General features: G+C 35.8%; 1 protein-coding gene and 1 non-coding gene across 2 annotated transcripts in view; one reads left to right on the top strand and one right to left on the bottom strand.

Annotated features, from left to right (window-relative positions):
- The window catches only part of LRRC7 (leucine rich repeat containing 7), a 542,709-nt gene extending 519,751 nt beyond the window's left edge, over window positions 1-22,958 (top strand). The window contains exons 26-27 of the mRNA XM_029949178.1: window positions 3,106-3,180; window positions 19,115-22,958. Of these exons, the coding sequence (XP_029805038.1) occupies window positions 3,106-3,180; window positions 19,115-19,222 (183 nt within the window). The 3' untranslated portion in view covers window positions 19,223-22,958. The remainder of the gene's footprint in view (window positions 1-3,105; window positions 3,181-19,114) is intronic.
- Window positions 16,182-16,309, bottom strand: LOC115300596. Its single transcript, XR_003912758.1, has one exon. It is a non-coding gene; the product is annotated as a small nucleolar RNA SNORA51 (small nucleolar RNA).
- Window positions 22,959-26,706: the final 3,748 nt, after the last annotated feature.

Genomic DNA, 26,706 nt, shown 5'->3' with positions numbered 1-26,706 from the left:
AAATAGTTTGATTCCTTACCAAATTCTTTCATCAGTGCCAAAGTATTCTTTGAAGTCTCAGAATAAAAAAAAAATTGTTGAAAAGATGACTGACACATTACTACAATGAGATTTTCCAAAACTGCAACAAAGTCATCAATATTCATCATAGCAGAGGCCCCAAAATGGGTTCAGAGTTATTTTTTTTCCTCCTATAAATAGAGTGAAAAATCAGGGCACTGGCCTTTGCAGGAATCTTTTTTGGAAACATTCCACCTCCACAAATAATGAATGCCACAGAACATTATCCAATATAACACTCATTGCTTTCTATTTCAACTAATGTGACAGTAGGCTGCCTGATTGGACATGTATGTATATATAGAGAGAGAGAGAAAAGAAAAAAAACTATGCTAGTGAGCAGTAACAGTTTCTTAGTTCATGATATTTATTGATTGACTAAATTCTACCCCTGAAACCATTACTACATTATATGTTAACTAACATGGATTTAAATTTTTTAAAAAAAGGAAGGGCACCTGGGTGGCTGTTGGTTCAGCATCTGACTTTGGCTCAGGTCATGAGCTCAAAGTTTGTGAGTTCAAGCCCCATGTCGCAGGATCTGTGCTGACAGCTCGGAGGCTGGAGCCTGCTACAGATTCTGGGTCTCCCCTCTCTATGCCCCTCCCCCACTTGTGCTCTGTCTCTCTCTGTCTCTCAAAAATAAGGAAATGTTAAATTTTTTTCAATTTTTAAAAAAGGGTAAAAAGAAAATGATTTTTAAAAACAAAATATTAAAGCTTTAGAAAGCAGCAATAAATGCTTTGGAAGACTCACCCCACCATAAGACGAAGCTTCCAAGCAAGTCTTCAGAACAGCAATTGAATCCCATAGAGCTTCATGATAGATGAAATTAAACCTGTCACACACATCACATTTGTATTCTTTCAGCAGTTAGGTTGTGGAGCATTACTAGTTCCTCCCAGCGTTGCAAATACAATGGCCATAATTTAGCTCCTATGGTCTGGATTTATGCAAACATTATTAAAATTGTTCCCATCGAATAGGCTGAAGAAATTCAATCAGAACTAACGAGGAGCCCAAACTCTGACTGCTGGGAGAAAGTAATATTCAAAACCACTTCACCTTTGGCACCCAGAGATGTAGCAGCTTCTTTTGGGTAACAGTGACAATCTGTCTGTTGTAGAGAGACCCCGATAGCAAAGAGGGAGACTACCACAAGGGACAATTGCACATACAGTGTCCTGGACTGATGGCATGAGTATTATGTGCCCAACGAGTACAGGGCTGTAGGAATCATATTTGTTTTCAAAACCAGTGCCATTCACTGATCTGGTGGATTACCCATCGTGCCTTATTTTACCGTCCTTTTCAAACAACCAGTTTTCTTATTCCTTTTGAATTGACAATTTGTACAACTGAAGCTGAGCACTCTGTCACTCTGAATAATGACATTATTAGCCTATTTTTAAAATGTTTATTATTTTCTTAATGTCATATGTAACACATAATCATTAGAGAAAAATTAGAAAAGACAGATAAACAAAAAAGAAAACAAAATACACACACATATATATCAAATGTTATTACCCAGTAACAGTCACTGTTAAAATATCCTTCCAGATATTTTCCCACACAAATATGCATATGAACATATTTCAGCAAAGACAGTATCATAGCATAATAGTGATATCACATGTATAATGATTTACTGCCAGCTTGTTTCACTAAGCACTAGTGAACTTCTATGGCTGCCACCTAGGACTTCACTTTTAATGAACACATATCATACTATTGTATGAATTTATTGTCATTTAATCAATTCTCTGTTATTAGACTTACTGTGTGGTTTGTATTTTTACTATTACCAATGATACTATGATGAGCATGTTAGTAAATAAATGTTGCAACTTGTCCAGTTACTTCCTTAAGATAAGTTCTAGAAGTTGATCAGTGGCTAAAAGTTAAGTAGTTTTCTAAGGATTTTGATGACTGCCTGTAGATCCATCTTTAAATGGGAAGGAAAAACATTAAAATCAGAAAGATAAAAATCACTCAAAAGCTTTAAATGAATAACTCATAAAGATCTGAAATGCTAAATAAAAATACACAAGAAGTATTTCAATCAGGGTCTTTTTGTTAAACCGTTCACACACACACATAAAGCTAATGGGTTTAAGTGAGATTCATCAAGTTTATAAATCAACAAATAAGCTGATTTACTAAATAACAGGCAATGACATTAAAATGTTATCTTCTATTCTATTAATACTTCTTAGGAACAACAGAATAATAACAACTGTATTAAGATATAATTTTTATAATTTAATACATATTTTTGTTTTTATATAAATTATTTATACTTTTAATTTTTTTAAATTCTTGGTTTCTTGACTTCTACTATATTATGAGCTCATTGAAGCCAAAAATTATATTCTGAATATTACTATAGCTCTAGCAATCAAGACCTAGCATATGGTAGACATTTAGTATGTGCTTGCTTTATATAAATGATCAACAAAATTATCTTGACTTTATAAACCAATCAGTTTAGGGATTTTGTAACTATGTGGGCAGAAACTTTAAGCTTAAAACATTATGCTTGGAATTTTCTTATGTTTAATTTGTTCATACACATTTTATATTAAAATTCAGTAACATACAAAGTAATGCTGAATAAAATAAACCAGTATTTATATGTAATTCTGATAAGGCTTTTTAAGTGTTCACAGAATTTACAGCTTATCAAATAGAAGATATTTTCAATGAAGAATACCTTAAGACAATTTCAGAATTATATGAACGGTGTTTAATACCATATTTCAAACTATTTAAGAAAGTGATTAAGACTATGCCATGAGATCAGTTTATAATTCATAAGTGTATTTTAAAAACAAGATAAGCGTTTGTTATGCAAGTAAGAGGGTGCTTTTCTTAACCTTGACTTAGGAGTGGTACCTTGCTTAAAATATTGTAATAATCTTTGAACTTACATTTGTAAAATGTTTTTAGTCTATTTTCATTGCTTTTTATGTGAATGAATTTTTTTTTAACTAGGGCTAGTTCTTAATAATAATCCTAACCTTTGTTACTTCTGACTTATAGGGTATCTTTGTTACTAGGGTTCAGCCTGATGGACCAGCATCCAACCTGCTGCAGCCTGGTGATAAGATCCTTCAGGTAAGAGACATAAAAAGCATCATTTTCAAATACTAACATAAAGCAACTATGTAACCATGTTATTAAGTTGAATTACTTGAATTAAATGATTGGCAATAAGTCCTCCTCACATTTCTTATTTGCCTCTATTTTGGCAAGGTTGAGAGGTAAGTCAGAAACAAATCAATCTCATGTAATTCTATACATTCCAGTATTTGGCATATGGTAGATGTTCTGCATATTTTTGTTCATATGAATATTGTTATTTGATAATGGAAGAACTGAAACATACAAGAATCTATGCACAGCTATCAAATATAAGTATGCGTCATGAGATACCAAAATAGGGTATCTATGTGACTTTGGATGAGGAAGAAGAGACTTGTCCATATTTAATTTCTCAACAGTAAGCTTATTACTGTTTGAAAACTGTGAAACACATGGTTATATCTCCCTGTTCCCCCTTCTCAGATGCTTGAACAGAAATTTCACTATATATAAAGTGACTTATTAAAAATGTACTGTCTGATAGAAAGGACGTTTACTGTAACTTAAAACTCCGTGGAACAAAGAGAGTCACTCCAGTAAAGAGCTAAGTAAAATCTTGGTATAACCATTTTGCTTTCTTTGTTCCTTTCTCTAAATTCACTTCTGCTTAATCATTTTCTATATTGCAGAGAAAGGGACTTAAGTATCATCGGTTTACTTAAGATTCAGTATTTTGACTTATGACTCCAAATTTTATCACCATATCACTAGGTGGAAGTATTTTTCATCACAGATATTTAACCATTTGGAGCAACTATGAAATAGTTCAACACAATATATTGGGACACTGGGAAAAGAGAACATGTGGAAAAAGATCCTTCTAGTCAGACTGGATCTGCAAACAGTTACAACAATGCAAGGGCCCAACTCAATTCAGCTCTGAGGAGATCTTCTATCTATTTACTGAACACTTTGAAAAAGTTCTAGGAAAATAGAAACCCTATATAACTATAAACTATATGTACATATATTTTAATATTTTATTCCCAGAAATGTGTATTTTTAAGTTTATTTATTTATTTTGAGAGAGAGAGAAAACACAAGCAGAGAAGGGGCAGAGAGAAGGAGAGACAGAATCCCAAACAGGTGCTGCACCATCAGCGCAGAGCCCGATGTGGCACTCAAACTCCCCAACTGTGAGATCAAGACCTGAGCAGAGATCAAAAGACAGATTCGTAGCCAATTGCGCCATCCAGGTACCCCAGAAATATTTTTTTAATGTTTACTTATTTTTGAGAGAAAGCTTGAGGGAGGAGCAGAAACAGAGGGAGATGGGATCCAAAGCAGTCTCCACACTCATAGCAGAGAGCCCAATGCCTGCATTGGGCTCGAACTCCCAAACCTTAATGTCATAATCTGAACTGAAGTCAGATCTTATCTAACTGAGCCACCCAGGTCTCTGCTCAGAAATATTTTAAACTAACTAGCAGGATCATGAAAACTCAAGTTTCCAAGAACCATAATTCTTGAAAAGACTAGAGGTTGCTCCGACCTGTGGCAATGTCACCCTAGAGACAGTGTCCAACAGGTTTGAATCTAGTCCATGCAGGCAGACCAAGCCAGCAGTTGACCTTTAGAGTTAAAATATTGAAACAAAATTTCTTTTTGTCATTTTATTCTGGAAGTTCTATATTTTTGGATTGCCTAACTAGCCCTTTGATCTTAAGAATTTTATAGCATATCGATGGGACTCACATTTATTATGTGTAGAGTGAACTGTGGTTTATATTGTATCTGAGGTCCCTCACCTTAAATATTCAACTCTTTAATGATTTTATAAATTTCGATGAAAAGCAGTCAAGAATAAATTAACAATGTAATACTCTAACACTTGGTAAGTGCTAGTATTTAGCAAAGGAAATGGGTAGGTTTTTTTTTCTCTACTGACTTTCAAAGAATTATTTTGAACTTTTGAGCCTGAAAAAAAAAAATGCAGACCTCTGGTCTTTGGAGTGCCAGGCTGCTTAGAGAAGTTTTCCACAATTTCAGATAAGGCTAAGAGTTGCCTTCATTCATGACAGAGGTAGCAAAAGAAAGATTTTTTCTCTGGATTCAGGAGAATCCAGATATAATACATAATATATGTTTATGTTATATGCTAAAATGTTATATATCCATATATATAGGTAGATAGATAGGTAATCAGTATAGATGAATACAGATATACTGAATAAGGAAATGAGAAATCTGTCTAATTACAGGTTTAGAACACTCTTTTCTGGCTGGCTGTGCAATTCTAGAAGGCTTACATGTAGGAACATGAGAGCTTAGTATTTCTAGTCCCTAAGAGATATACAGCAACAACAGCGTGCACTAAGGAATCAATTCCTAATGCAAGAAGTAGGAAGGAATCATAAACCCAATCTGTTAAAAGCCAAACTCTGCAGAAGAACTGCACCCAGGTTGGCTCTTCTCTCCACAGATGCCTATTGTTTTGTTTTGTTTTATTTTTTTTTTTGCTTTGGAACTCATTTGTATCAAATACAATGAAATAAAAATCCATTTTCAGCAAAAGAAAAATGTACATAGACCTTAATCAAATAAATTACTATATTCACAGTTTTACTCATACTAGTTAAAAAGCAGAAGTGAGTTATACTTTCTGAAAGAAATAAGAGGATCTTTGCTCCTCACTGGAGCAAATTACTTTATAACCCTTGTTATCAATGTAACAGCCTAGAAATTCGGGGTCAAAGGAACAAAGAAACAAACAAACAAAAATCAACAAATGAGCTCCCTAAGTGATGAGAGTTATTGGTTTTGGTCTAACCCAGTAGCAAATAACAAAAGGGATATTAAATATATCAAAAAAGATATACCTTTCCCAAATCCCCCCTAAACCCCAAAATCATTATATAAAAGCTGTCCCTTTGTCTAGAACTGTTTTTATCCACTATTCTCTTTTTACTCTGCTATGGGACCAGGAACATGTCATTGGAATTACACAAAGAGGTGTGCACTCGAAGATAATCTTAATTAAAATATATTCACATGATGTTTCTGTCATTTTACCGTTCATTTTCCCAGAATAAATACACTATAATTAATGAGCATATACCAATGACCTACCATACAGGGAGACCTGATCCCTCCCAGCCTCATCTTCCTGCATAAAGTCAAATCCTACAAGAGTGAGAGAGGACAAGTAAAAGCACATTCATCATTAAAAAAATATTATTAGATTGAACCATGTGAATTTGTCAATATTTGATCATTCTTGAAATAGTGATTTCATTGATTTAACATCGTAGGTTTTTTTGTAACATTCTTAACAGTTAAAAATTTTCAGTCTAATTTATTATACATTTTAAATTGAAAATATGTTAAAATATAGAAAATCTAGGGGCACCTGGGTGGCCCAGTTGGTTCAGCATCTGACTTCAGCTCAGGTCATGATCTCACAGCTCATGAGTTCGAACCCCGCGTCAGGCTCTGTGCTGACAGCTCAGAGCCTGGAGCTTGCCTCAGATTCTGTGTCCTCCTCTCTCTCTGCCCCTCCCCTGTTTGTGCTCTGCCTCTCTCTCTCTCTCAAAAATAAATAAAAATTTTTTAAAAACTTAAAAAATAATATAGAAAATCTACTAATTATAGTTACTCTGTTGAAAAATGAAGACTAGAAAAAAGGATATATATTACTTGATAGTTAACATGGTTTGCAGTTAGAACATAATGTTCATTTGTAAATATATTACGTATTATATCTAGAAGTATAATATTCTATTTTATAACTATAGTCGAAACATTCACTTCATTTACCTGCTCACCCCATATTCCCTAGACAGGAGACTAACTTTGGCAGGAAAAGAGAAATTAAATGATTTACAGATACTTATTAATAACATCCAGATTTTACCAGTCATCAAAACAGATTTTTCTCATATAAGGTATACTAATATGATACATAATTGAAGATCATTTCATACTCTCTTCTACCTTACCATAATTTTAAGAGTTTCCCAAAATATATTCCTTTTCTATGGCTATATGCCTAAGATACCAAAGTAGAACAATTGAAAGATATGATAATTCAAACAAGTAAGATATTTCCCTTTGTTTTCTAGTCATAAGAAACCTTGGTTGTACAATTCATATAGACAATTCAAGATCCCACTCTCAACAAACGAGTCTATAAAGTTTCAGTTAGCTATTGGTAGGTTGTTTGGCTTGGAGTGCCTTATCAAGAGAGTTTACTCTTGATTGAGCAGGAGTTGGGGGCCTTGGATGGCTCAGTTGGTTGAGCATCTGATCTCACAGTTCATGAGATTGAGCCCCACATCAGGCTCTGTGCTGACAGCATGGAACTTGCTTGTGATTCTCTCTCTCTTTTCTCTCTCTCTGCCCCTTCCCCGCTAGTGTGCTTTCTCTCTCTCTTTTAGGGGTAGCCTCCCAAGCTGTGGGATGCTGACTACGAGTGTATTCTATAAAATGATTATGCTTGTACTGGATGGGCCAATGTTTTACTTTAACAGTTGTTACCTTAGCTTGGGATTCCCCAGCAGCAGACCTTGCAGTGACGCCTCAAGTGAAAATGATTTATTAGCATCCAGACCAGCTTCCCTGATGTGCCATCTACAGAGTCCCGCACATCTGTGCAGAAACCCAGGATCCCACACTTGGTCTAATACTCTGCTCTTGCCAGCTTAAAATTCTTTATAACTTATGATCATTTTTCTTTATCTTGCATGGGGCCCTGCAAATCTACAGAGGGAGAGAGAGAGAGAGAGAGAGAGAGAGAGAGAGAGACCACAAGCAGGAGTTGTGCCAGGTTTAACTGAGAGGAGAAAGGAGTATAAGTAGCAGGAAGAGCTGGAGGCTAGCCTGGAAACCCTGTTAAGGAGCAGAGGTGAGAGACTCAATTCAGAACGAGTGAGTGTGGAGTTCAAAGAGAATACTAGACAGGGAGACTGCAGGCTTGAAGAAAGAAAAGCCTAGAATTTTAAGGTTTTGCACTGAGTTGGAAAACTGAAACATGGAGGGGGCTTAGAAGAGGGAGGAGGTGGTGAAATACAGCTTTCAAGGCTCAGAATGTAGGAAGAAAGCTTAGATTCCCAAAAGTCTAAATGAAATGGCCACAGATGCCTGAATCTGTCATATACAGATACATAGTGTTGTATCTATTGACCACCAGATCAAACCTTCCTGGAACTTTTATACTGCTTTGAATGACCAGTAGGTGGGGTTAGCTGCTAACAGTATTATCTTACTTGGCTTAGCATATATCTTCAACAACCTCGAAACAAAATACTTTCAAGAAGCCATAATTAATGTCACAAAGCCCATGAACTAAATACCATGCCTTTTACTCATAAGACCTGATTTCGTGTTTGGAATCTTTTACCTACCTTTCCAGACCACCAAGGGGAAAGCCTCTGGATCCAGGCACATTGTCAGAAGCAAGAAGTCATAGCTGACAGTTTCACTGTACAGGAAGGGAGAGAAACTTCTTTTAAAAGACAGAAACAAAATTCAAAAAGTACAGCAGAGTCATTATGTATAGACAGTAAGGTGTTTCCCAATGGCATCCCTTAAATTACTGGAGCCACCTCAGATTCTATCCCTTGTTGCAGGATTTTGCAATGTATTAAGTATTTCAGAACCTGAGAAACCTTTCAAACTTATATTTAACCATACAGCCCTCTTTACTAACAACATCAACTAACTACCTCCACAGAACACACTTTGGGGAATGTTTCTTATAGAAGCATCTAACTGGACCCACAGCTTTGTCCCACATCGTGTTCATGTTCATAATTATCATCATGAGTCATTCAGAATGGGTTAGGGTATATTCATGTCTCTGAATTTTTAAAAATTTCTCCCAAAAAGGCTACAAAAAAGTAGAGTGAGAAATTTTCATTACGGTTTAAAGGAAGTATGAGATGAGACTCAAAAAAAATAAACTTAAGGTATTTGGAAATGTCACTAAAGCATTTCCCAGCAAGGTCAAATGAGTTCATGCTTTTCTTTAGTTTATTTGGTGGTTGAAAATCAAAAGCATCAGAGAGATTGGATGGAAAGGTGGGGGGAAAGGGTCAGTAATCATGTCATTCTTAGTGTTCAGAGAAACTATTGCTTATAGTGATAATACATTGAAGGAATAAGATTTTTTGATACAATTTGACTGAAAGACAACACAGATTATTTTTTTTAATGTTTATGGTTTTATATGCCAGAGTTTCTCTGCATATCTTATTCTATTTATGAAGTGCGCCACAGTCAGCTAATAAAAGATTGAGCAAATACTTACTGCAAATCAAAACAAAGAAATAAGGAAAACTGGGAAACCAACAAAAACAAGTTAAGCTTGTGAGGTTGGCTCTAACTTCCATACTTTGGCTGAAATAAAAATAATAATTAGGTACTATATTGTATCATTTATATCACACAACAACCCTGCAACGTATCTACTGTTGACAGAGGTTAAATGATTTATTTGACCTTCTTCCATTAAACAGTACTGATTTTACTGGAACAAATTTTACTGATAGGATCATGTTCATCACATTTTCTATTTATGTATTTGGAAAATATGCGTTAAATGCCCGCTGTTAACAGAGTACTGTGCCAAGCAATGTAAACAATGTAATCAAGAATGTAACCAAGTCCCTGACTTCATACAACCTAGCCCAGGAAGCAGACATGCCCAAAATTACCTGAGCAGAAAATGGAGGAAGAGAGGATAGAAGACAACTTTGAACATTTGATAAATTCAGTTCCAACTCTCTTCTTTTAAGACCAAATGGTTCTACCAAATAGAAACCAACATGGCTGCAAAGAGCTCCCTGAAAGTGAGAGGTTGATTTTGCAGTTCTGTTCAATTTGAAGTGTTTATTTCTTTTTTAAAAAATAACATCTATCTTGTCAGGGAAGGGCTCTGCCAACTGAGGTAGGGAGTCCATTTGTTAGAAATATTCGTTCCACATGTTTGATAAGAAAACAACATTCTAAAATCAGGTCAGATGAATAAGTAAATGGCTTCAAGATGACTATTATTCATTTCTGCCCAAATTTTTTTGAAGTGTTTTTTGTTAAAAAATTTTAAGTTTATTTACTTATTTTGAGGGAGAGAGAGAGAGAAAGAGAGGAGAGAGAGAATGAGAATCCCAAGCAGGCTCCACACTATCAACACAGAGCCTGATGCAGGACTCGAACTCACAAACTGTGAACCATGACCTGAGTCAAAACCAATAGTAGACCTTTAACCAACTGAGCCACCCAGGCACCCTTCATGCCCAAATTTCTAAACAAATAATTAACAAAATATTTAGTTTAATTGAGTCTATTCTATCTTGCCATGTCTTTTTTGAGCCTGAATTCATGAAATATTCAAGCAGCAATACATGTGTGCACTTCAGATAGAAGAGAAATTCTCATCTATGTTTTATTCTATAAAGAGTTTTTTAATACTAAAGTAAAAGCCATTAAGGCTTCAAACTTATCACATTTAAAATGCTCTGCATAAATTTTTTATAGAAACTCTCCCAGAATTTAAGATACGTAGTTCAGATTTTTGATAGAAAGGAAAAGTTTCCAAATGAGTTGGCATAAAGTCAGCGTAGTATTGATTATGCAGTGTATTCAGCTCCAAATTTATGCCAATATTTAATGAGAGCACTCTATCAGATTAAAATTTTGAAATGAGCATTTCAGGTAGTTAATGTGAAGCATAATTTAAATTACTTAAGATTTTCATTGTTTCTCTTAATGTCTGGCTGTCAGGATTAAACACCAGGAAGTCTTGTCCTTATAACTCTAATATGGTTGCTCTACATTTTTTTAGTTTTCCCTCATTCCAAGAACCTAGGCATTCAAAGATATTAACGTGCTAATGTATATCTAATGTACGAAATACATGTACACTGGGATGCCTGGGTGCTTCAGTCAGTTAAGTGTCTGACTTCTACTCAAGTCTTGATCTCGTGGTTTCCAAGATGGAGCCCCATGTCAGGCTCTGTGCTGACAGTTCAGAGCCTGGAGCATGCTTTGGATTCTGTGTCTCCCCCTCTCTCTCTCCCCCTCCCCCTCCCCTGCTCACACTTGTCTCTCTCTGTCTCTCTGTCTCTGTCTCAAAAATAAATAAACATTGGGGCGCCTGGGTGGCTCAGTTGGTTAAGCGTCCAGCTTCGGCTCAGGTCATGATCTCACGGTTCGTAGGTTCGAGCCCTGCGTCAGGCTCTGTGCTGACAGCTAGCTCAGAGCCTGGAGCCTGTCTTCAGAATCTGTGTATCCCTCTCTCTCTCTCTCTGACCCTCCCCTACTCAAGCTGTCTCTCTCTCTCAAAAATAAATAAAACATTGAAAAATTTTTTAAAATAAAAAAACATTAAAATTTTTTAAAATTAAAAATGCATGTATACTGATCCTTTAAGTATGTGTCCCTGAGGGTGAGTTTCAATCAACCAAAAATCACACATCTGAGCCTCTAATTCCATTTCTCTTTTGGATTCTAAAGTAGTCATGCTCTCCTCCTTATTGGATAATACCACCAACCTTGTTGCCAAGACTTCTTAGCAATTAGTTTTTAAATTTAGAGCTTTGAATAATAAGGGTACAACAAAATTTCTGAGAGTATTACAGAATCCTCTGTAGAATTTCTATAGTATAAACATCCATAATTTATCCATTTAACAAAATATTTACCAGAAGGAAATAAAAAATAAATCTTGGAGCAACAAGAGGATGAAGTCCAGAAACCCAATATGTTTTATAGTAAATTGATGACCATAATTGCAAAGCTCTACTTTTTGTCACTATTGTAAATATTATTTTCATTAACCCTCCATCTTTCCATGTTTAAGTCATGCAAAGGGGCAATTAAAAATCATTTTATGGCACAGATGTCAAATTGAATTTTTAAAAGGTAGGATAACTTCTAGAAACAATACAAAGATTACATAGTAAAACGTTCCTTTATATTTTCAAATCAGCTAAAGCCAGAAACCCATTGGTCATATATTCTGGAAGCATAACATTTTCAGAATATCTTTTCTTTCCTAAATTTTTTCCCATTAACTTCATTTTAACTTAATAAACCATTTCATTTATTTCTCATTTTTTTTATTAAGTTGCTACTTCCTCTAAAGTGCACACATTTTATTATAATCCACAATAGACACTGTGTTTACATAAACATATATGTGGCCAAATGTGGCCATGGATTTAAAAATGTTATTAATTTAGCTGGGCACCAGGGTGGCTCAGTCAGGCCAGCATCCAACTCTCAGTTTCCGCTCAGGTCATGACTGCACGGTTTGTGGGTCAGAGCTCCGCACTGGGCTCCACACTGGCAGCACGGAGCCTGCTTGGGATTCTTTCCCTCCCTCTTTCTGCCCCTCCCCCACCTCTGCTCCCTCGCTCTCTCTCCCTCAAAATAAATAAATAACATTCAAAAAATTTTTAAATAAATAAAAATTTCATTAATTTAGCATTTATTCTCCAAAGCATCTTTTGCATTTCCATGTGAATATATTCAAAGTATCAAACGCACAAATGTAGGTTATACTCACTCACTTTTCAAAGTATCATTGGATTTAAACCTTGCAATTAATATTGCATTGTACTGGCATTTATTTCCTCAGCTCTTCTTCTAGTCACACACCTAAGAGCACCATAAATATTAAACCCCTCTTCCAACCCCTTCCATCCTCGTATCCCCCAGAATCAAGTCTAACATAATGTTCCATATTAAGAAATGATTCAGTTAATATTAAAAATTGATTTCATTTAATAAACTGAAAACATTCATTACCAGCCTTACAACATCCAATGAAACGAATTATGCCAAGATGCAGAGTTGACATCTGTGACATGAATTCTCACCTACTCACCAGCACTCTGAGCTTGGATATTTCATGTACTGTCTCTGATCCTCCTCACATTTTCATCTTTTAAAAAATGAGAATTAACTAAAAAAGAACAAAGAAAAGTTTCTCTGACATTTTGTCCTTCTATTTGTGACTCCATGAAAATTCAAAAAGTAATAGTGAAGTAATATTGGTAGCAGTAGCTAACATTTGATTGGTTTATAGTTTGCCAGGCCTGTGCACCTGATATATATTAACTCATTTAATCTTTAATAAACTTTCTAAAATAATGTGCTTTCTGATCTTTCAGAGTCTCCCTGGTATTCTTAAGCCATTCCCAGGCAGTCCCTAGTTGTGGCATTTCGGCCTCTTGAGGTTCACCAAAGTTAGATTTTATTTTTATTTAATTTTTATTTATTTTTGAGAGAGAGACAGAACGTGAGCAAGGGAGGGAGGGGCAGAGAGAGAGAGGGAGACACAGAATCAGAAGCAGGCTCCAGGCCCTCAGCTGTTAGCACAAAGCCCGATCCGGAGTTCAAACTCACAAACCGTGAGATCATGACCCAAGCCTAAGTCGGACGTTCAACTGACTTAGCCACCCAGGCGCCCCACTAAAGCTTGGGTTTTAGATCCAAAACATGTCTGGGTACTAAAATTACACGTAGAGTCTTCGTGTTTATTTGACTCAGTGATCTAAGTTATCAATCTGCTTATTTCCTTCTGGAAAATCAGCCCTGTATTTGAGTTTCCAACTATATAACTTTCGTTTGTCACTTACAAAGCATGAAGCACTAAAGATGATTTAAAGTGATATTAAAAGCTCATGTATACATGGGATCTTTCTAGCCTTGAATTAGAGCTCGGATTGTGATTCAAAACATCTTGAAGCCTGTTTTATTGGAAACAGACCCAGATACAAGGCCAGACTGCATCTAGCTATGCCTTTTCTCTGCTTTTTATTCTGTTGCAGAAAACTGGGGATCAGTGGGGCCACTGGAAAATACTTGATTTTCCTGGATTCCCTGCTACTTTATGAGCACAGGACCTTGATCCCCTACATGACGACTCTTCCCAGTTATTCTCCTGCCAGGATCCCTCAGGAACCCAGCTTTCCTGTTTTCTCTCCTCCTTGCATTGGTCCCAAGGGAATCCCTGTTCTTTAGTTCTGCCATCCTTGGGCAGGAAGGATTAGGCTCTGCTTCACCCTCCCCTCCCTTAATTCAGACAGGTTTTCCTAGATGCCAATGTCAACAGCAAACACTATCTCTCAGTTTTGCTCTCCACGTCCCAAGCTGCAACCCCCTCCTACTCCCCTAATTAGCTTTTCCTTCTTTCACAGTGCTCTGTTTTTAACTTATTTTCTGATAAATCTCTTAGCCTTCCATGTGGTGAATGCCAAACCGCAGTAAAACCTAACTTCTGTTGCTAATACTGCCATCCTGACCCTTCCTGAACTCCTCTCTGGTTTCTAACTACATGATCAACACTCCCCTTGCCCGCATTGCCATGGCCTCAAACTCCATTGTCTTCCCGACTAAGATATTCCTTCCTTTCCATTTGTCATTAATAGTATCACAATTTGATTCTTGTTTGTTTCTCATACCCATGTTCAATTAGATGCCAAATTTATATATTCTGCCCTAAAAGTTTTCTCCTTTTTTAATCCATTTCCTCTCAACTTTCCTGGCACCGTCCTAGCAGATAGCCCGACTTACTTAGTCTTCCCACTTTTGAGAGCGAAAGCTCACATATGGCTACAAGAACCCAATTAAGCCAGAGTTAATACTATAATAAGAATGAGAGATTCAGCATTTCTGGAGAATCTAATTTAGGATTAAATGTTATTTCCACCAGTATTTTTAGAATAAATTAAGTTAATCCTGTTAAGAATCTGAATGAGAATTAAGGTTTTGCAGTGAAGAACAAAATTATGTCAGGAGGTGATATAGCAATCATTTCAAGGGGAAAACGTTCATTATTTTAGCATAATCAATGAAATGCCAGTTCAAATCAATGGAAGCAATTGTGGCCTTATTATTTCAGTGAAGTATTGAGAGAAATAATAAGAAGGAATATTATGGTATCAGATTATTCAGCCCTGGCTGTGTGGCCTCAGTTACTTAGCCTGGTCTCTCTGAGGTATATCTCTTTCATTTATAAAATAACAGGCTTAGCTTAGATCATGCTTGCTCTCACTCATTCTCTCTCATTACCTCTCTCTATCTCTCCAGAAAAGTTCTGTTTAAACGTTTCACATATTGGACTATCTCTCTTCACTTTGAAGAAGGAATCTATGAACTAACCTCACTGCCTATTAAGTCCCTCTGCATTAGCTTATTTTACTGTTGCTTCTTATGTTAAAACTTAGGATCTAAATTCACTGGAATTTTTATTTTTAAATCCTCATTGAAATGATTACATACCTGGATCATATTAAAACTCTTTTCCCTGCATCAGTTGTTGAAGACTTTACTTGAAAGAGCCAATTGCTCACATGTCTAAGGCTGGAGGAAACTCCAGGCTTGAAACAAGATGTTGATTGTGGTCCTTCGCTAAGCACATTCTCTCCAGGTGTGACTACCAGGGAAACTTCTGTACCCTGGAGAAAAAGCTTCTCTGGAAATCCTCCCACTCTCTTTTCCTTCCACTGAGCTACTCTAGTACTTTATTTATCTCTTCTGATATTAATTCAATTCATCAACTGCTGAGTCCTTATGACAGGTAAGGCATTTTCTACATTATTTTTAGTTATGTCCATGGCTAAATTCCCCTTCCATATGGTCACCTCTTTGATGGGAGCTTCCCTGTCTCATCTCTTTCTTACTTCCTATCCCCAGTGCCAAGCACAATGCCTTGGGCACAGTTAACATATAACAGATATGTTTGATTGAAAAAATAAAAAAAAAAATAATGGCATAAATAGAGCAACCTTTTTTTGAAGACCTTTTGATAAAAGTGTCATTAAAAATTAACAGCTATGATTAATTATCTATCTGGGTTCAGTGTCACTTATGCCCCTAAAATTGATATTATTATTATTTTTATTATTTTGAGGAGCCACCCACAATCTCTCCCTGCCCAGTTGCTATGTCTCAAAGCTATAGCCTCAACCCTCTCCATTTCTATTCTTTGCCTGGAAAATAGGGAACAAGTCAGATTCTAAACCTCAACTCCATGTTCTCCCAGGCACAATACAGACCAGGCAAATCTACACTTTGGAGTAGATGGGTGGATTTACTCTGCCTTCTCTTTCTGTATAGTCAGTGTAAGAACACAGCCTGTGGTAAGCACCAGGAGGCTCAGAATTGATATTTTGAGACTGGTAGTTGCTAAAACCAAGAATGGTGAAATCTAATGATGGACAACATACCATTCATGGCCTCCTAATCCCAGGGCATTCCTTTTATCTGAAACACCGAGATATTTAAATTTCAAACAATTCTCTGAAAATTCTCAGTGGGTTTTAGTTCATTCCAATTCCAGGTTCTGAGTCTTCTGATAGAGGATATCTGAGCACTCACAAAGTTATTATCAAGATGTAACATTCAAGGACTCCATTATTAACATTAACTTTAGGGGCACCTGGCTGGCTCAGTCACTAGAACATGTGATTCTTGATCTCAGGGCTGTGAGTTGGGCATAAAGCTTACTTAAAGTAAGTAAATAAATAAAGTTAAATTTAATTTACAATTAAGACCTGCCTTTTGGTCAAACTGAAGCATTACGGTAGTTAGTATAGTCCTCATAAATAAACATACATTCCACCCAAGTTTTCTATTTTCCTCATGTCAGATATAGATTGAGAACAAAAAGAATGTACCATATGCTGTGCTGTCTCTATTCCACATCACCATTTAACCAGAAATAACAGCACACAGAACTCAATTGTCTCCTTTTAACTATAACTTGAAGCAAGAAATTTGGGCTGTGTAACAAACCACAAGTTCTATCCAACTACTGTTTCCTATCACTGTAAGAGCCATGCCATCTTTGATAGGCATTTCAATTAACTAAATGTTATTATATATATCAAAAGAGATATAGATAGGTGATAGATATAGATGATATAGAGACGGAGATAGATTAGATACAGATACAAACACAGAAATAGATATAGATATAAATATAGAGATAGATAGATAGATAGATAGATAGATAGATAGATAGATAGATATGAAAAGAGTGGTGAAAGAGAATGGGGGAAGTAAGGGAGGGAGGGAGAAAGAGGGAGATTGTTTAATTCAAAACAAATTTAAACTTCTAGTTATATGGGTTTTCATGGGTTTACATTTTTGTGTCCTAGTATTTTACTTATTTGTTAGCAGTACTTTGGTTCGCAACATTTTAGGACTTTTTTTTTTATCACATCATTGGCCAACCAATTTTAACAAATTAGTGACAACATAATGTGTCAGATGATTTTCTATGATACAAAGACTATCCAATAATGCTAGAGATCTGCTGTTTTAAATTTTATTCATTTTTTAAGTTGTATTTATTTATATTGAGAGGGGGAGAAAGAGAGAGAGATAATGAGCAGGGGAGAGGCAGGGAGAGAAGAGAGAGAGAACCCCAAACAAGCTCCCTGCTGTCAACACAGAGCCCGACATGAGGCTCTATCTCAGAACTGTGAGATCATAACCGAAGCTGAAATCAAGAGTGGGAGGCTTAACCAACTGAGCCACCCAGGTGCCCCCTGCTATTTTAAATTTTAAAAATTCAGAGGCAGTGAAATATCTTGAGTTGTAATGTGAAATATTAATCATATCTTAAGAAAGCATTTAAAAAGTAAAACAAGAAAGGCAATGGGTTCCCAAAATTAATTTTAGTAAATCAAACTTTGAAAAAGTCAACCAATTAACTAGCTCTATTGTCTGTACTTTGCCAAGTAGTCAATTTGGCTGACTCTTTCAAATCAGTGGAGTCCCAGACTACAAGGAGGTTACATAATTTTTACCTATTAAGTTTCCAAGATTTATTCCTACCAAATTTCAGTAAGATTGGGTTTTATTTTGTCCGTCATGACAGTGAAGGTTTATGGGATCTACTTCTCTATATATTAATAATAAAAGTCATTCCAATCAAAAGAATCTGTAATTTAATGTAGAAAAAAGCAAAGAACCATGAGCATTCACTACAGAAAAATTTTGAAATGTCAAGCAATGGCCAATTGGAATCCCAAAATTGAAACCTTAAGCTAATTATGTTCACAATGGATTGGGGAATGGGGGGCCTGAGTGGCTAAGTAAGTTAAGCATCTAACTCTTGATTTCGACTTAGGTCATGATCTCAGGGTTCATAGGATCGAGCCCCACATCGGGCTACATGCTGATAGCGTGGAACCCCTGCTTTGGATTCTCTCCCTCTCCCCCCACCAACTTTTGTACATGCTCTTTCTCTCTCAATATAAATAAATAAACTTTAAAAAATGGATTTCGATGATTCTTGACTAAGAGATGACAAGCATCTTCACTATTACTAATGTCAATGTGCTTTACTTCTGAGGGATGGATCTCTTAGGTATATTGGGTGACATCCTTGAGAACCACTGGTATAAATAATGAATACATTTGCATTTAGCAATGGGAGACATAAAAATTATCTCTTTTGTATAAAAATGGACAAACCAAGAACTCTTCAGTAAGGCAAAAGAAGATTTAATAATACTGTAAGTGCACAATCATGCATGTCATGTGTGAAATATTCGACCTTGCTGATGGAATCATTCTATCAGAAATTATATGGCAAGAAGACAATGGTCCTATGAATACTTCCAAAACATCTCAACTAAGTTCCTGCAAAAAACAAACAACTCAAAAGAACAACCACAGAACAACTACCATATTTCAAATGCATCTATCTCTTATTCACCAGTATAATTAGCCCAATGGCTAGGACAGTCCCAGATAAGACATACTGGATGCTTGATAAATATATCTGTTGAAATTAATTAGTTGTTTCCATAGTTATAATTCTATTGTGAATTTTAAAACCTGTTAACTTGTGGTTGCTCAATACTCCCTTGAATCCTATGATTAGAAACCATGGTGAAATGACATACAAGTATTGTGCATTGATTGCTCTGTTTTATTTGTGTGTTTACAGGCAAATGGACATAGTTTTGTACATATGGAACATGAAAAAGCTGTATTACTACTGAAGAGTTTCCAGAACACAGTAGACCTAGTTATTCAACGTGAGCTTACTGTCTAAATATTTTTTATAAATAGTGAAGATACGTCTAGCCAGACCTAATGTTCAAAAAATAAATTTATACATAGAAACAAATTTTGCCAATTGCTGGACCAATGGCAAACATTAGTGCCAAATGTATAATATACTATATGTTAGCACTGATCATCCTTAAAAATGTTAACTATATAAATATGATGTTCATGTGGTTATGTATTAGTTTTAATTGTCAGCCTCCGGCTGTGCATTGGTGCAGTTTTGGTTTTGTTTTTGTTTTGTTTTTTTAATCAAATAAGTTTCTTCTCGAAGTGGATTTCATATAATTTCGGAGCACGGAAGCACATACAAGCTCTTTACGAATTCTGCTCTCCATCAGAAACACTGCCTCAAAGTTGTATATGCCTTTATATAGAAAATACAAACATAAAGAATTGTAATTCCCATAAAATATTTCTAGCACAGGTATATGTTGGCATATATACAAAAAGAATATAGAGACAAACAATATTTTCATAAACTAAACATCTCGGATTGAGAAAGAAACTATATCTTAAAATAAGACTTTACTACATTGAATCTTTTTCAATAAAAATCACATGATAATGCCTTATGAAAGGAACTGTACATATGGTATAAAGTGTTTATATTTGGTTCCATATTCATTTGCTAAATTCTCATAACACAGAGTGAAATATTTCATAAATTAGCCATTTATCTCTGGGACCTGAATAAAAATAGGAGAAACTAATTTGTTCAATGCCTTCAGCTAATTACAATACACACAGAGTTAAGATACAGACTAAAGGTCATTATAGATAAATCTTTTTCACCACAAATTTAAGCAGTGAATGATGGGTGGCAGGAAAGATATTCCTTTATTTCTTTCAAGTTTATGTTGACTATAAACTGTAGCCCCTGTGATTTCTTTACTTGTAAATGTGGAATTTATCTGTGTGTTGCTTAATCTAATTTGCTACTTTTAAATCATTTAAAATGAGTTTTGGAGATTGATAAAATTTATCATTAAGAAAGAATTGTTAGAAAGTTATGGTGGATGATTAAAAAACTTTAGTATTTAAATATGAAACTTCAAATATAATTTCTCAGAGCTGTGGTCTACATGTATTATTAATTTCAGTGCCTGTTTTTGTGGGCAAAAATAGAGAAAATACTTTTTTTCCAAAAACGTTTCAAAGTATATAAAATCCTGAGTCTGTCTTACTGGAGAGAAAGTCAAGCATAGTTAATATAGAATTAGTTATTTTTTACATTAGAATCATTTTTCTCTATAAATGATCAAAATTCATTTATAATCCTTTAAAATATTTCTTTTATATATTAGTCATTAATTTGATTAAAATGTTAATTTGAAATTCCAGAATAATTTCCCAGAGTTGGTTGTATGCATGTTCCCTCTCATATTTCCACATTATATATATGTCATATATATAATGAATTTAGTTTATATGCTAGTGTTTCAACTATTCTATTAAGAGTTTTACAATAGAATCACATATTGATGTCACCAAAGCTCTGAGAGTAATATTTGTAAGTTAACTGTTTTATGGGGACATTGAAAATACTGTATTTTTGTAGGGTCTATTAAAATGAGTGTCACTTATTAGAAGTACAGTGGTATTTTTTGGCAATAGAATTTGTCACTTGAAGGCAAATGATACTTCACTTTATAGATGATGCACTAATTTTGATGTTGCTTTATGTCAGGGTGACATTATACCATGATTTTATAGGGTTTGACATTTAGCAAATGATTAAATGATTGGCCTATTTAATATGTTTCCCAGAAGTAACTTTTAAATGCATTTTAATATATTGACAGTTTCTGATGAGAAATGTCTTTCAGAGCCTAATTTTCTTTGTCAAAAACTTACACCAAACCATGGTACCACTGTTTCCAGCTCCTATTATAGGATGATCATCATTAATCAAGATACAAGCCCCCTGCCCCTGCTGGCCTCACATGATCACTTAAAGGATGGAGGACTTCCCAACTCTCTTATGTCAGGTTTCCACATCAAACCCAAGGTTTCAGGAGATGCTTCTGAAGCACAAAGCTGAGAGGATCATAGTAAACACCTCTGCCACTCCTGATGTGACAACATTGTCCTGGGCCAGTGCTTTCATCCTTCCTGTTTGACAGGAAGTGAGAAAAAGTGAAAGGGGATCCCTGACCAAATGGGAAAGAAATCTGATGTGCCAAAGCACCTCACTGTTTATTGTACTGCCATGCTGCATACTGAGAAAAGGCAGGTAATAATGAAAGGAAGCATTTTTTTTAGGTCGAATAAAATCACTAATTACTTAAGAGGGTTAAGAAATCTAATTTATTCCATCCATGACCAAAACCAATAATACATTAATTTCTGTGTATTGACTTTTTTTGGAGTAACTACCTTTGCTGCCTGAACTTAGAATCTGATTTATTTTAACCACCCCTCACCAATCCTGCTCTGCCCAAAAAAAGTTAAAGGTGTGCCTTTTTAAAAAAGAAAATTGACAGCAACAAAGGAGTAGAATTCATGATGACTCCAGTAGACTCCCCTCTTGGTCTTTGATTTTATCGAGATCTTTCTCCCGAGGCAGCTGTCTATATCTGATGGATCAGTAAGACACAATGAAGGGGGATGAGAAAGATCAGAGGTGGAAAGAACAAGCACTGAAAAATGTTGGTAGAATTTCTGCAGATTTTGCAAGCCAAATAGACATTTGTGGACAACTTTTAAACACTATTTACATGGCTTATAATACATTATCACAAAAGCTCTCTTATGATAATTTCTGCCTTCAGACAATATAAGTTATCTAGACATTGATTTCAAAATATGAGTGGATTTTGACAGGGAATACTGGAAATCAGTATAACATACTAATATTTATATCATGCTAATTTATGACTCATAAAAACCTATAAAATATGTGTCTCAGTTACTTAGAACTGTTAAGTATATGAAGATCAAACAGTCCCAGTCACTTCTGGGTCTTCTATTGGCTTACTACTTTCAAGATGAAAGGCATGTATAAGAGAGGATGACAAATCAGCATTAATTTGGTTTTAATTTTAAAGATGACTCCACACATATTACTAATATAATTGCTTGTTTAAAAAGTAGTACTGAAATACATTTCACCAGGTGAACTAAAGAGAAAGAATACTCAGAAGAAAATGAAGAAATTAGATTTATACATTCAAATATTAAGTGAAAAGTATTTGAATTTGCCAAAATGATTCGATGAAGGAAGCCAGGAAACAAAAACATTTTACTATAAATCATAAAATCTATTGAATATCTTCACCAAAATTTAAATATTCGCAAAACATAGTGGGTTTCCTAACTTATTTTTTCATGGGTTTTTAATGCTGTCCACCAGTTAATGTCTGCCCCTCACTGGCACACAGATCGAGAATGTCCACTCCGAAGAATATACTGTTATCAAGAGACAACAACACACGTAACCAAATAAACCACCGTGTCGGCATGTTGGTGCAACACCACCGCTCTAAGCCTTTGGTGAATTCAGTCAGACAATATGTTTGCCTGACTCCTGATATACTGACCACTTGGCAGGATTATTGAAACACTAGGTCAGTAAAAAGTTATGCAAATAACGAAATCCAGTAAGTTAGGAAGATGGGTCTTTTATGTAGTATCAAGAAAAGCAGGGTTGAGTTTCCAGTAAAATTCCTCTCACAGAAATGCTAAATCTTTGTGAGGCTCAATAAAATGTTCAAACACTGGGTTGGTGATGTGCCCTCTCTTATGATTGCAGTTACCTGGTCATCTGGTCATTGGGGGGAAATCTTCAGATGTGAGATCACCTGCATGAACTTTTTTTTCCTTAGCAATACAACTGCTTTCCACTAAGAAAAGCATCTTGCTCTGGCCTGGAGTATTTCCCCGTCACTCAGTAAGACCATCACCCAAGTGTACATTATAGCAAGAGAATAGAACGTGGGCTATGGAAAAAAGCATGTGCACTATAGAATGCGTGTGGGTTAGTATGACAGGAGATCCTGGGTGTCGGCTCTCCTGTGCAGCTTTTCAGCTTCATTTGATCTAAACTTTTCAGGAAATGTATTTTCTGAAATACCCACTGTACAGAAGTCAAAGCAGATACAGTCACGTTTTCTAGTTATATTTGGAAACTTCTGGGGGCATTTCTATTTCTAACATGTAAAACTGACCTCTCTTCATTGCTGCTATTGCTGCTATAGACTCATCCCTCTGACTCCCCATGATGTTCCAAAGGCAGTGGCTGGCTGCTTCTATCTATCCTGCTGACACCAGGCTACAAGGGGCCTCTTTAGAGTTCTAACTGTTTGGAAACCCTTGAGTATCTACTGACGGTTCCAGCTTCCACTTTGGGAAGAACTTTCTTGGGTGACCAAAGAACCTGGATTAGTAGCATTAACAAGGTGCAAAGGTGGGGCACTTCTGTGTCTGACAACAAAGACACTTTGTGTTCAAGAGCGAGGGTGACAATGCCTGAATAGAACTGGGTTTCCACTTCTGTTTTCTAAATGTTGAGTTTCACCATATCGAGGACTCTTTCTAAGCCTTCCAGCTGATTGCTCCTGGGACAGGTTCCAATCTTACTCACCCTTGACCCTCTCTGCAAGAGAACAGTTTGAAACACTCTCATGTGAGGTTATAGATTGCATGGCTTCTGTTCTGGAGAACCCAGAGATTTCTGATGTTTGATGAAAAGGAATAAATGAAAATCTAGGAATATTGACTCCCCTGGACTTTTAATAATGTGAGTGTCATAATCTTCTGAAAGAGCAGTTCTTCTAGGGGAAGTAACAGAAAACTGAAAGGGAAGGGAAATAATCCACTGGGTCCAGCTTTAGAAGCATTACTTCATCTGCTGGAGTTTCCCTACTTGGATTTTGGTTTAGGACAGTCAGTTCGCATTTGGTAACAACCCACTGAGCATTGAGCAAGGTAAGAAATGGGGCTGGATGTAAGACAGGCACAGATGAGGGTATCTCCACAACTGTGCCAATATCTCCCCAAATTATGCTCCAAAACACCTTTTTTTGCCTAATATTGTTAATAGCAGTGCCTCAAAGAGTGGAAGATTGTGAAATCCAGACAGTGTTTATGTAGAAAGCATTGAAATCCTCTGACTCCTGGTAGTCTGGCGTTAGGACAAGTGTAGTCCTAACCCATAGAAATAGCCATGGGTCAAATTTTTACAAATATTATTTTTTTAACCTTTTTTAATTTACCCACAAATATCTTCATAATTTTTACTCTAAAACCCCAAGTCATACATTTAAAACTAAACAAGAAGCAGTTCATTACTCGGTAATTTAAATGTGTCCCAGTAACTTCAATTAATTTGCTGATGCTAACTTAAAAAAAACTTCCAGATATCCAAAACAAAGCAGAAAAACATTGAGATAGCCGAGATTTCAAAAGCAATTGCCATGACCATGGAGCCTCCATAAAAACGGGGATATACTTGTCTATTGTTATTACATTTAGTAGCCATATATAGAAACTCATGGTTTGTCCCAAAAGATTTTTCAATTTTTAATAGACATCCACTTGAAACCAAATCTTAATTTTTAATATTGATTTAGTTTCAAATATCTTTCTAACTGCCCAGTATATTCCAATTAAAAGCTCTATCTGGTAATTCCTTAAAACTATAGGAAGAATAATTAAAGGTTCTACTCAGAAAAGTTAGAAATACTTTGCAGCATGGTATCTAAATCGCTTGGGAAGCTAACTTGAAAATTTGACTTGCACGCCTCACACATTATCAACAGGCAATTGTTCTGACTTTTGAGGAATATTACTGCTGCTTCTGAAAGCCTCTGCTTTTTTTTTTTCTTCACCTTAATAATAAGGTCCATACATCTTGTCAGTCAAAAATGATTTACTTAGTAAGCAGGATCTGTTGCATAAAACTGTACTGGTAATAATGTTCATATCTCAGAAAATACTCCATTTCTTTCACTTAGCTTGTTTAAAAGGGAAAGAAGTCTGAAAAAGTGATTGATGTATAAAAGACTAAAGGTTTTCCTGGGTATCGCAGAAGTCTCCCAACTTTTTTTTTTTTGAGATAGAGGCAAATATTATTTTCAAACCTAGCATACTTTTCAATGAGTGTTGAGTAAAAGTTAAATAAATCATCCAATCTTTCTCTAGTTTGAGAAGTACATATATATTTTTTTCTTAAACTATGACTGTTGCACAATTGTATTATTTGTACTAGGTTTTTTATTCCCGTCATTAAAATAACATGCGTAAGCAGCATATAGTCAGGTATCTCTATACCTGGAGTAAAATATCTTGCAGAGACTTATTTTCATCAGAAAAATGCATATTTCCTCCACAGGACAACAATTACTATAGCTGAATCTCAGATATTTAAGGTATGTCATTCAAAATCCAAAACCTTTGGGGGCATTTTATCGGAGAATATAATGAAACATTAAGTGCAATGTTTACAACTATTTGTTGAGCATCAACTAGACCAGGCTCCACAAGGGATATAACATGGTCTCCTCTGCACAGAGTCTCACAACCAAGTGGGAAGATGAGAGAGCTTCCAGAAAAAGCAGACAGTACAAGGCAATGTGGTGAGTCCCTTTGTCTCTGCCCTCAACCCATGTATAGCAAAAGGAAGTAGCATCTAACTAGTCAAATCTCTCTTGGGTTTGAGCAAGGATGTTCCATTTGGAGCTACAGATGGGTCTGCCTACTGGGTCTTACGGCCTTTGGAAGGCCATTATCAATGTCTGCCAAGATTTAGGGCAATATTTAATAGGCTAGAAGTGGCAAGAGTAGAGACCTTACTGGACAAGATAAGTAGCAACCAGAGTCCCTTGAATCCATGGAAGAGAATTTTGCCAGTTGGTTCGTTCTACAAAAGAGAGAATATAACGAATGATGGTTTTCCTCAGCAGCACTGTGCCTATCTGCCCCTGACATGTTGGAGGGAAGAGATGGAAGCCAGGGCTTTAAAAGGCATGAACTGCTGGACTGAAGAGGTTCTTCTGTGTTGGGTCCCCAAAGGATTGCTCTTATGACCACTGCCTCTTATAGACTATCAGGGAACATGGGAGTCCTCATTATCCAATATTAGAATGATGCACTCAGAAATGCAATGAAATGAATATTCACTCAGCAGCTGCATTTCCTGTTTATTTACTTCACTTCCTTCAGTGGGGTGAAGGACATTTTCACTGAAGGCTGTTTGTTCCACCCCGTGACTTTGCATGAGATTGGATCATACATATTTACATATCATAGACACCTATTTATTCTTGGAAGGAAAGTCTGATTCCTCTGAATCTAGGAATTGCTTGTTTTTTCTTCACCTTATCTATACGTAACCAGTGATTTAGACACCCAGGAATCCTTACCGTTCCCTGAGTATTCCCTGTGCTTTTCAACCTCAGCCTTTACCCACACTGGTCCCTCCACTTTGATGTCTTCCTCTCCTCATTCCCTTTCTAAATTATCAAAATT

The sequence above is a fragment of the Suricata suricatta genome, chromosome 8, assembly GCF_006229205.1.
Source record: "Suricata suricatta isolate VVHF042 chromosome 8, meerkat_22Aug2017_6uvM2_HiC, whole genome shotgun sequence".
NCBI classification, from domain to species: Eukaryota; Metazoa; Chordata; class Mammalia; order Carnivora; family Herpestidae; genus Suricata; species Suricata suricatta.
Note: the sequence above shows the minus strand (reverse complement) of the source record. Positions and strands in the feature narration are given on the sequence as shown.